This window comes from Leptodactylus fuscus, chromosome 10, assembly GCF_031893055.1.
Source record: "Leptodactylus fuscus isolate aLepFus1 chromosome 10, aLepFus1.hap2, whole genome shotgun sequence".
Lineage (NCBI taxonomy): Eukaryota > Metazoa > Chordata > Amphibia > Anura > Leptodactylidae > Leptodactylus > Leptodactylus fuscus.
In genome coordinates, this window is record NC_134274.1 from 87,894,036 (window position 1) to 87,906,457 (window position 12,422).

The 12,422-nt window shown below is 49.4% G+C and overlaps 1 protein-coding gene across 1 annotated transcript in view; it reads right to left on the bottom strand.

Annotated features, from left to right (window-relative positions):
* The window catches only part of LOC142219342 (uncharacterized), a 37,433-nt gene that overhangs the window by 7,344 nt on the left and 17,667 nt on the right, over positions 1-12,422 (bottom strand). Inside the window, exons 2-4 of the mRNA XM_075288325.1 lie at positions 959-1,109; positions 639-833; positions 423-546 (exon numbers count right to left, since the gene is read on the bottom strand). Coding sequence (XP_075144426.1) covers positions 423-546; positions 639-833; positions 959-1,069 — 430 coding nt within the window. The 5' untranslated portion in view covers positions 1,070-1,109. The remainder of the gene's footprint in view (positions 1-422; positions 547-638; positions 834-958; positions 1,110-12,422) is intronic.

Genomic DNA, 12,422 nt, shown 5'->3' on the forward strand with positions numbered 1-12,422 from the left:
CTCCATACTGCTCTCTACCATCTCTCCTCTTACCTGGTGATGTGAGGGTCAGATGATGATGGGGGGGGATCTAGGGGCCCCTCCATACTGCTCTCTACCACCTCTCCTCTTACCTGGTGATGTGAGGGTCAGATGATGGGGGGGGGATCTAGGGGCCCCTCCATACTGCTCTCTACCATCTCTCCTCTTACCTGGTGATGTGGGGGTCAGATGATGGGGGGGGGATCTAGGGGCCCCTCCATACTGCTCTCTACCATCTCTCCTCTTACCTGGTGATGTGGGGTCAGATGATGGTGGGGGATCTAGGGGCCCCTCCATACTGCTCTCTACCATCTCTCCTCTTACCTGGTGATGTGAGGGTCAGATGATGGGGGGGGATCTAGGGGCCCCTCCATACTGCTCTCTACCATCTCTCCTCTTACCTGGTGATGTGAGGGTCTGGGGGTCGTCCATCATCACCTCCTTGTACAGATCCTTGTGTCCTTCTAAATACTCCCACTCCTCCATGGAGAAATAGACGGTGACATCCTGACACCTTATAGGAACCTGACAACACAATGACACCGTCCTCATCATCCTCCAGACACATCATCCCTTGTGTTAGTGTCTAATGTCCCAGCATTCCCGGCAGCGCTCACCTCTCCGCTCAGCAGACAGATCATCTTGTTGGTCAGCTCCAGGATCTTCTGCTCGTTGTTGCTCTCAGGTATCAGTGAGTGAGGTGAAGGCTCCATGATGGGGCTCGGGCTCCTGCTCCATCCTCCTGACACATGGGGGGGGCGGCTGCTGGGGGTCACATACTTATCAGATGTCTTCTTCACTACTGTGTAGTCCTGAGTATGGAGAGACCCTGATAAATATCACTATAGACATTCCCACAATCCCTCACCGCTCCGCTCCGGTGTTATTACTAGAGAGAAGAGTCAGCTCATGGGACAGATTTCCCACAATCCCTCACCTCCCCGGTCAGCAGGTAGATGATCTCCAGGGCCAGCTTTAGGATCCTCTTGGTCTTCTCATCTTTCTCTTTTTCCATCCTTGGTTGGTTTGTTAATAGCAGTACCATCATGTAATGGAGGAAGTGAGGAGAAGCGTTACCTCAGAGGATCCTGCGGGCGGAGGAACACGAAAAATGAGCAGCTTTTATAAAACAGTATAAGTGTGAACACATCTAATACCAGCGAGAAAGATCCAGACATCAGACCGAACCAAGAACTAAAAATCTCATAGGAAATAAGGAGAAGGACAAAAAGGTCCCAAAACAGAGGCTGAAACTCAATGTGGTAAGAACAGCGCACCCTCCCGTGTACACACAGTGCAGGTATGTTATACAGTGTTGGCCAAAAGTATTGGCCCCCCTGCAATTCTGTCAGATAATCCTCGTGTTCTTCCAGATAATAATTGCAGTCACAAATTCTTTGGTATTTTCTTCATTTAATTTGCCTTCAATGGAAAACCACAAAAAGAATTGTCAAAAAGCCAAATTGGATCTAATTCCACAGCAAACATCAAAAAGGGGGAGGACAAAAGTATTGGCACTGTTTGAAAAATCATGTGATGATTCTGTAATTTGTGTAATTAACAGCACCTGTTACTTACCTGAGGCACCTAACAGGTGGTGGCAATAACTAAATCACACTTGCAGCCAGTTGAAATGGATTAAAGTTGACTCCACCTCTGTCCTGTGTCCTTGTGTGACCACATTGAGCATGGAGAAAAGAAAGAAGACCAAAGAACTGTCTGAGGACTTGAGAAGCAAAATTGTGAGGAAGCCTGAGCAATCTCAAGGCTACAAGTCCATCTCCAAAGACCTGAATGTTCCTGTGTCTACCGTGCGCAGTGTCATCAAGAAGTGTAAAGCCCATGGCCCTGTGGCTAACCTCCCTAGATGTGGACGGAAAAGAAACATTGACCAGAGATTTCACCGCAAGATTGTGCGGATGGCGGATAAAGAACCTCGACTAACATCCAAACAAGTCCAAGCTGCCCTGCAGTGCGAGGGTACAACAGTGTCACCCCGTACTATCCAGCGTCAGCGTCTGAATGAGAAGGGACTGTATGGTAGGAGACCCAGGAAGACCCCACTTCTTACCCACAGACAGAAGCCAGGCTGGAGTTTGCCAAAACTTACCTGAGAAAGCCAAAACCGTTCTGGAAGAATGTTCTCTGGTCAGAGGAGACAAAAGTAGGAGAAGGCCTCAACATAGAGATTACAGGAAAAAAGAGAAGAAGACGCCCCCTACAGTCAGACATGGCGGAGGTCCCTGATGGTTTGGGGTTGCTTTGCTGCCTCTGGCACTGGACTGCTTGACCGTGTGCATGGCATTATGAAGTCTGAAGACGACCAACACATTGTGCAGCATCATGTAGGGCCCAGTGTGAGAAAGCTGGGTCTCCCTCAGAGGTCAGGGCTCTTCCAGCAGGACAAGGACCCAAAACACACTTCAGGTCAGCACTAGAAAATGGTGGTGAGAGAAAGCCCTGGAGACTTGTAAAGTGGCAGCAATGAGTCCAGCCCTGAATCCCATAGAACACCTGTGGGGGAGGGGGAGAGATCTCTTGGTGGCAGTTTGGAGAAGGCCCCCTTCACATCTCAGGGGGGACCGCGAGCAGGAGCCAAAGAAGAAGGGTCTAAGATTCCAGCAGAGCCTTGTAAGAAACTCATTGCTGGTTAGCGGAAGCGGTTGTGCGCAGTTATTGTGTCTAAAGGTTGTGCTACCAAGTATTAGGCTGAGGGCGCCAATACTTCTGTCCGCACCAGTTTTGGAGTTTTGTGTAAAATGATCAATGATGTGACTTTTTTTTTCATTCTCTTTTGTGTTTTTTCATTGCAAGCAAAATAACTGAAGATATTACCAAAGAGTTTGTGCTGTGTAATCATTATCTGGGGGACAGCGAGGATTGCAGGGGGCGATACTTTTGGCCAACACTGTATGTCACGTATGTACAGAACAACTCCCCCTCCCATGTACACACACAGAAACACGTGCAGTCATCATTGCACTGCACAAAAATGGCCTAACAGGGAAGAGTATCGCAGCTAGAAAGATTGCACCTCAGTCACCAATCTATCGCATCATCAAGAACTTCAAGGAGAGAGGTTCCATTGTTGGCAAAAAGGCTCCAGGGCGCCCAAGAAAGACCAGCAAGCGCCAGGACCGTCTCTTAAAAGTGTTTCAGCTGTGGGATCGGGCTACCAGCAGTGCAGAGCTTGCTCAGGAATGGCAGCAGGCAGGTGTGAGTGCATCTGCACGCACTGTGAGGCGGAGACTCTTGGAGCAAGGCCTGGTCTCAAGGAGGGCAGCAAAGAAGCCACTTCTCTCCAGAAAAAACATCAGGGACAGACTGATATTCTGCAAAAGGTCCAGGGAGTGGACGGCTGAGGACTGGGGGAAAGTCATTTTCGATTGTTTGGGACATCTGGAGAACAGCTTATTGAGAGAAGAGGAGGTGAGCGCTACCACCAGTCTTGTCTCATGCCAACTGTAAAGCATCCTGAAACCATTCATGTGTGGGGTTGCTTCTCAGCCAAGGGAATCGGCTCTCTCACAGTCTGGCCTAAAAACACAGCCATGAATAAAGAATGGGACCAGAATGTCCTCCAAGATCAACTTCTCCCAACCGGCCAAGAGCAGTTTGGCCACCAACAATGCCTTCTCCAGCATGATGGAGCACCTTGCCATAAAGCAAAGGGGAGAACTAAATGGCTCAGGGAACAAAACAGAGAGATTTTGGGTCCATGTCCTGGAAACTCCCCAGATCTTAATCCCATTGAGAACTTGTGGTCAATCATCAAGAGACGGGTGGACAAACAAAAACCTACAAATTCTGACAAAATGCAAGCATTGATTGTGCAAGAATGGACGGCTATCAGTCAGGATTTGGTCCAGAAGGTGATGGAGAGCTGCCAGGGAGAATTGCAGAGTCCTGAAGAAGAAGGGTCAACACTGCAAATATTACACCGCTGCAGTAACTCCTTCTAACTGTCACTATAAGCTTTTATTACTCCGAATATGATTGCAATTCTATCTCTGTATGTGATAAAAACATCTGACAACACACAGAAACCAGAGGGAGCAGATCATGTGACAAGAGGAGATTTGTGGCATTCTCTAAACATTTGGCCTTGACTGTACACACACAGGACAGGTATGTTATATGTCACATATGTACAGGACAGCGCCCCCTCCCATGTACACACAGTACAGGTATGTTATATGTCACGTATGTACAGGACAGCGCCCCCTCCCGTGTACACACACAGCACAGGTATGTTATATGTCACGTATGTACAGGACAGCGCCCCCTCCCGTGTACACACACAGTACAGGTATGTTATATGTCACGTATGTACAGGACAGCGCCCCCTCCGGTGTACACACACAGTACAGATATGTTATATGTCACGTATGTACAGGACAGCGCCCCCTCCCGTGTACACACACAGTACAGGTATGTTATATGTCGCGTATGTACAGGACAGCACCCCCTCCCATGTACAAACAGTACAGGTATGTTATATGTCACGTATTTACAGGACAGCGCCCCCTCCCATGTACACACAGTACAGGTATGTTATATGTCACATATGTACAGGACAGCGCCCCCTCCCGTGTACACACACAGTACAGGTATGTTATATGTCACATATGTACAGGACAGCGCCCCCTCCCATCTACACACACAGTACAGGTATGTTATATGTCACGTATGTACAGGGACAGCGCCCCCTCCCGTGTACACACACAGTACAGGTATGTTATATGTCACGTATGTACAGGACAGCGCCCCCTCCCGTGTACACACACAGTACAGATATGTTATATGTCGCGTATGTACAGGACAGCGCCCCCTCCCATGTACAAACAGTACAGGTATGTTATATGTCACGTATGTACAGGACAGCACCCCCTCCCATGTACAAACAGTACAGGTATGTTATATGTCACGTATGTACAGGACAGCGCCCCCTCCCATGTACACACAGTACAGGTATGTTATATGTCACATATGTACAGGACAGCGCCCCCTCCCGTGTACACACACAGTACAGGTATGTTATATGTCACATATGTACAGGACAGCGCCCCCTCCCATCTACACACACAGTACAGGTATGTTATATGTCACGTATGTACAGGGACAGCGCCCCCTCCCGTGTACACACACAGTACAGATATGTTATATGTCGCGTATGTACAGGACAGCGCCCCCTCCGATGTACACACACAGTACAGATATGTTATATGTCACGTATGTACAGGACAGCGCCCCCTCCCGTGTACACACACAGTACAGGTATGTTATATGTCGCGTATGTACAGGACAGCGCCCCCTCCCGTGTACACACACAGTACAGGTATGTTATATGTCGCGTATGTACAGGACAGCGCCCCCTCCCGTGTACACACACAGTACAGGTATGTTATATGTCACGTATGTACAGGGACAGCGCCCCCTCCCGTGTACACACACAGTACAGATATGTTATATGTCACGTATGTACAGGGACAGCGCCCCCTCCCGTGTACACACACAGTACAGATATGTTATATGTCACGTATGTACAGGACAGCGCCCCCTCCCGTGTACACACACAGTACAGGTATGTTATATGTCACGTATGTACAGGACAGCGCCCCCTCCCGTGTACACACACAGTACAGGTATGTTATATGTCGCGTATGTACAGGACGGCGCCCCCTCCCATGTACACACAGTACAGGTATGTTATATGTCACGTATGTACAGGACAGCACCCCCTCCCATGTACAAACAGTACAGGTATGTTATATGTCACGTATGTACAGGACAGCGCCCCCTCCCATGTACACACAGTACAGGTATGTTATATGTCACATATGTACAGGACAGCGCCCCCTCCCGTGTACACACACAGTACAGGTATGTTATATGTCACATATGTACAGGACAGCGCCCCCTCCCATCTACACACACAGTACAGGTATGTTATATGTCACGTATGTACAGGGACAGCGCCCCCTCCCGTGTACACACACAGTACAGGTATGTTATATGTCACGTATGTACAGGACAGCGCCCCCTCCCGTGTACACACACAGTACAGATATGTTATATGTCGCGTATGTACAGGACAGCGCCCCCTCCGATGTACACACACAGTACAGATATGTTATATGTCACGTATGTACAGGACAGCGCCCCCTCCCGTGTACACACACAGTACAGGTATGTTATATGTCGCGTATGTACAGGACAGCGCCCCCTCCCGTGTACACACACAGTACAGGTATGTTATATGTCACGTATGTACAGGACAGCGCCCCCTCCCGTGTACACACACAGTACAGGTATGTTATATGTCGCGTATGTACAGGACAGCGCCCCCTCCCGTGTACACACACAGTACAGGTATGTTATATGTCACGTATGTACAGGGACAGCGCCCCCTCCCGTGTACACACACAGTACAGATATGTTATATGTCACGTATGTACAGGGACAGCGCCCCCTCCCGTGTACACACACAGTACAGATATGTTATATGTCACGTATGTACAGGACAGCGCCCCCTCCCATGTACACACACAGTACAGGTATGTTATATGTCACGTATGTACAGGACAGCGCCCCCTCCCGTGTACACACACAGTACAGGTATGTTATATGTCGCGTATGTACAGGACAGCGCCCCCTCCCATGTACACACAGTACAGGTATGTTATATGTCACGTATGTACAGGACAGCACCCCCTCCCATGTACAAACAGTACAGGTATGTTATATGTCACGTATGTACAGGACAGCACCCCCTCCCGTGTACACACAGTACAGGTATGTTATATGTCGCGTATGTACAGGACAGCACCCCCTCCCGTGTACACACACAGTACAGGTATGTTATATGTCACGTATGTACAGGGACAGCGCCCCCTCCCGTGCACACACACAGTACAGGTATGTTATATGTCACGTATGTACAGGACAGCGCCCCCTCCCGTGTACACACACAGTACAGATATGTTATATGTCGCGTATGTACAGGACAGCGCCCCCTCCCATGTACAAACAGTACAGGTATGTTATATGTCACGTATGTACAGGACAGCACCCCCTCCCATGTACAAACAGTACAGGTATGTTATATGTCACGTATGTACAGGACAGCGCCCCCTCCCATGTACACACAGTACAGGTATGTTATATGTCACATATGTACAGGACAGCGCCCCCTCCCGTGTACACACACAGTACAGGTATGTTATATGTCACATATGTACAGGACAGCGCCCCCTCCCATCTACACACACAGTACAGGTATGTTATATGTCACGTATGTACAGGGACAGCGCCCCCTCCCGTGTACACACACAGTACAGGTATGTTATATGTCACGTATGTACAGGACAGCGCCCCCTCCCGTGTACACACACAGTACAGATATGTTATATGTCACGTATGTACAGGACAGTGCCCCCTCCCGTGTACACACACAGTACAGATATGTTATATGTCACGTATGTACAGGACAGCGCCCCCTCCCGTGTACACACACAGTACAGGTATGTTATATGTCACGTATGTACAGGACAGCGCCCCCTCCCGTGTACACACACAGTACAGGTATGTTATATGTCGCGTATGTACAGGACAGCGCCCCCTCCGGTGTACACACACAGTACAGATATGTTATATGTCACGTATGTACAGGACAGCGCCCCCTCCCGTGTACACACACAGTACAGGTATGTTATATGTCGCGGATGTACAGGACAGCGCCCCCTCCCGTGTACACACACAGTACAGGTATGTTATATGTCGCGTATGTACAGGACAGCGCCCCCTCCCGTGTACACACACAGTACAGGTATGTTATATGTCACGTATGTACAGGACAGCGCCCCCTCCCATGTACACACAGTACAGGTATGTTATATGTCACATATGTACAGGACAGCGCCCCCTCCCGTGTACACACACAGTACAGGTATGTTATATGTCACATATGTACAGGACAGCGCCCCCTCCCATCTACACACACAGTACAGGTATGTTATATGTCACGTATGTACAGGGACAGCGCCCCCTCCCGTGTACACACACAGTACAGGTATGTTATATGTCACGTATGTACAGGACAGCGCCCCCTCCCGTGTACACACACAGTACAGGTATGTTATATGTCACGTATGTACAGGACAGCGCCCCCTCCCGTGTACACACACAGTACAGATATGTTATATGTCGCGTATGTACAGGACAGCGCCCCCTCCCATGTACAAACAGTACAGGTATGTTATATGTCACGTATGTACAGGACAGCACCCCCTCCCATGTACAAACAGTACAGGTATGTTATATGTCACGTATGTACAGGACAGCGCCCCCTCCCATGTACACACAGTACAGGTATGTTATATGTCACATATGTACAGGACAGCGCCCCCTCCCGTGTACACACACAGTACAGGTATGTTATATGTCACATATGTACAGGACAGCGCCCCCTCCCATCTACACACACAGTACAGGTATGTTATATGTCACGTATGTACAGGGACAGCGCCCCCTCCCGTGTACACACACAGTACAGGTATGTTATATGTCACGTATGTACAGGGACAGCGCCCCCTCCCGTGTACACACACAGTACAGATATGTTATATGTCACGTATGTACAGGACAGCGCCCCCTCCCGTGTACACACACAGTACAGGTATGTTATATGTCGCGTATGTACAGGACAGCGCCCCCTCCCGTGTACACACACAGTACAGGTATGTTATATGTCACGTATGTACAGGACAGCGCCCCCTCCCGTGTACACACACAGTACAGGTATGTTATATGTCGCGTATGTACAGGACAGCGCCCCCTCCCGTGTACACACACAGTACAGGTATGTTATATGTCACGTATGTACAGGGACAGCGCCCCCTCCCGTGTACACACACAGTACAGATATGTTATATGTCACGTATGTACAGGGACAGCGCCCCCTCCCGTGTACACACACAGTACAGATATGTTATATGTCACGTATGTACAGGACAGCGCCCCCTCCCGTGTACACACACAGTACAGGTATGTTATATGTCACGTATGTACAGGACAGCGCCCCCTCCCGTGTACACACACAGTACAGGTATGTTATATGTCGCGTATGTACAGGACAGCGCCCCCTCCCATGTACACACAGTACAGGTATGTTATATGTCACGTATGTACAGGACAGCACCCCCTCCCATGTACAAACAGTACAGGTATGTTATATGTCACGTATGTACAGGACAGCACCCCCTCCCGTGTACACACAGTACAGGTATGTTATATGTCGCGTATGTACAGGACAGCACCCCCTCCCGTGTACACACACAGTACAGGTATGTTATATGTCACGTATGTACAGGGACAGCGCCCCCTCCCGTGCACACACACAGTACAGGTATGTTATATGTCACGTATGTACAGGACAGCGCCCCCTCCCGTGTACACACACAGTACAGATATGTTATATGTCGCGTATGTACAGGACAGCGCCCCCTCCCATGTACAAACAGTACAGGTATGTTATATGTCACGTATGTACAGGACAGCACCCCCTCCCATGTACAAACAGTACAGGTATGTTATATGTCACGTATGTACAGGACAGCGCCCCCTCCCATGTACACACAGTACAGGTATGTTATATGTCACATATGTACAGGACAGCGCCCCCTCCCGTGTACACACACAGTACAGGTATGTTATATGTCACATATGTACAGGACAGCGCCCCCTCCCATCTACACACACAGTACAGGTATGTTATATGTCACGTATGTACAGGGACAGCGCCCCCTCCCGTGTACACACACAGTACAGGTATGTTATATGTCACGTATGTACAGGACAGCGCCCCCTCCCGTGTACACACACAGTACAGATATGTTATATGTCACGTATGTACAGGACAGCGCCCCCTCCCGTGTACACACACAGTACAGATATGTTATATGTCACGTATGTACAGGACAGCGCCCCCTCCCGTGTACACACACAGTACAGGTATGTTATATGTCACGTATGTACAGGACAGCGCCCCCTCCCGTGTACACACACAGTACAGGTATGTTATATGTCGCGTATGTACAGGACAGCGCCCCCTCCGGTGTACACACACAGTACAGATATGTTATATGTCACGTATGTACAGGACAGCGCCCCCTCCCGTGTACACACACAGTACAGGTATGTTATATGTCGCGGATGTACAGGACAGCGCCCCCTCCCGTGTACACACACAGTACAGGTATGTTATATGTCGCGTATGTACAGGACAGCGCCCCCTCCCGTGTACACACACAGTACAGGTATGTTATATGTCACGTATGTACAGGACAGCGCCCCCTCCCATGTACACACAGTACAGGTATGTTATATGTCACATATGTACAGGACAGCGCCCCCTCCCGTGTACACACACAGTACAGGTATGTTATATGTCACATATGTACAGGACAGCGCCCCCTCCCATCTACACACACAGTACAGGTATGTTATATGTCACGTATGTACAGGGACAGCGCCCCCTCCCGTGTACACACACAGTACAGGTATGTTATATGTCACGTATGTACAGGACAGCGCCCCCTCCCGTGTACACACACAGTACAGATATGTTATATGTCGCGTATGTACAGGACAGCGCCCCCTCCCATGTACAAACAGTACAGGTATGTTATATGTCACGTATGTACAGGACAGCACCCCCTCCCATGTACAAACAGTACAGGTATGTTATATGTCACGTATGTACAGGACAGCGCCCCCTCCCATGTACACACAGTACAGGTATGTTATATGTCACATATGTACAGGACAGCGCCCCCTCCCGTGTACACACACAGTACAGGTATGTTATATGTCACATATGTACAGGACAGCGCCCCCTCCCATCTACACACACAGTACAGGTATGTTATATGTCACGTATGTACAGGGACAGCGCCCCCTCCCGTGTACACACACAGTACAGGTATGTTATATGTCACGTATGTACAGGGACAGCGCCCCCTCCCGTGTACACACACAGTACAGATATGTTATATGTCACGTATGTACAGGACAGCGCCCCCTCCCGTGTACACACACAGTACAGGTATGTTATATGTCGCGTATGTACAGGACAGTGCCCCCTCCCGTGTACACACACAGTACAGGTATGTTATATGTCACGTATGTACAGGACAGCGCCCCCTCCCGTGTACACACACAGTACAGGTATGTTATATGTCGCGTATGTACAGGACAGCGCCCCCTCCCGTGTACACACACAGTACAGGTATGTTATATGTCACGTATGTACAGGGACAGCGCCCCCTCCCGTGTACACACACAGTACAGATATGTTATATGTCACGTATGTACAGGGACAGCGCCCCCTCCCGTGTACACACACAGTACAGATATGTTATATGTCACGTATGTACAGGACAGCGCCCCCTCCCGTGTACACACACAGTACAGGTATGTTATATGTCACGTATGTACAGGACAGTGCCCCCTCCCGTGTACACACACAGTACAGGTATGTTATATGTCGCGTATGTACAGGACAGCGCCCCCTCCCATGTACACACAGTACAGGTATGTTATATGTCACGTATGTACAGGACAGCACCCCCTCCCATGTACAAACAGTACAGGTATGTTATATGTCACGTATGTACAGGACAGCACCCCCTCCCGTGTACACACAGTACAGGTATGTTATATGTCGCGTATGTACAGGACAGCACCCCCTCCCGTGTACACACACAGTACAGGTATGTTATATGTCACGTATGTACAGGGACAGCGCCCCCTCCCGTGCACACACACAGTACAGGTATGTTATATGTCACGTATGTACAGGACAGCGCCCCCTCCCGTGTACACACACAGTACAGATATGTTATATGTCGCGTATGTACAGGACAGCGCCCCCTCCCATGTACAAACAGTACAGGTATGTTATATGTCACGTATGTACAGGACAGCACCCCCTCCCATGTACAAACAGTACAGGTATGTTATATGTCACGTATGTACAGGACAGCGCCCCCTCCCATGTACACACAGTACAGGTATGTTATATGTCACATATGTACAGGACAGCGCCCCCTCCCGTGTACACACACAGTACAGGTATGTTATATGTCACATATGTACAGGACAGCGCCCCCTCCCATCTACACACACAGTACAGGTATGTTATATGTCACGTATGTACAGGGACAGCGCCCCCTCCCGTGTACACACACAGTACAGGTATGTTATATGTCACGTATGTACAGGACAGCGCCCCCTCCCGTGTACACACACAGTACAGATATGTTATATGTCACGTATGTACAGGACAGCGCCCCCTCCCGTGTACACACACAGTACAGATATGTTATATGTCACGTATGTAC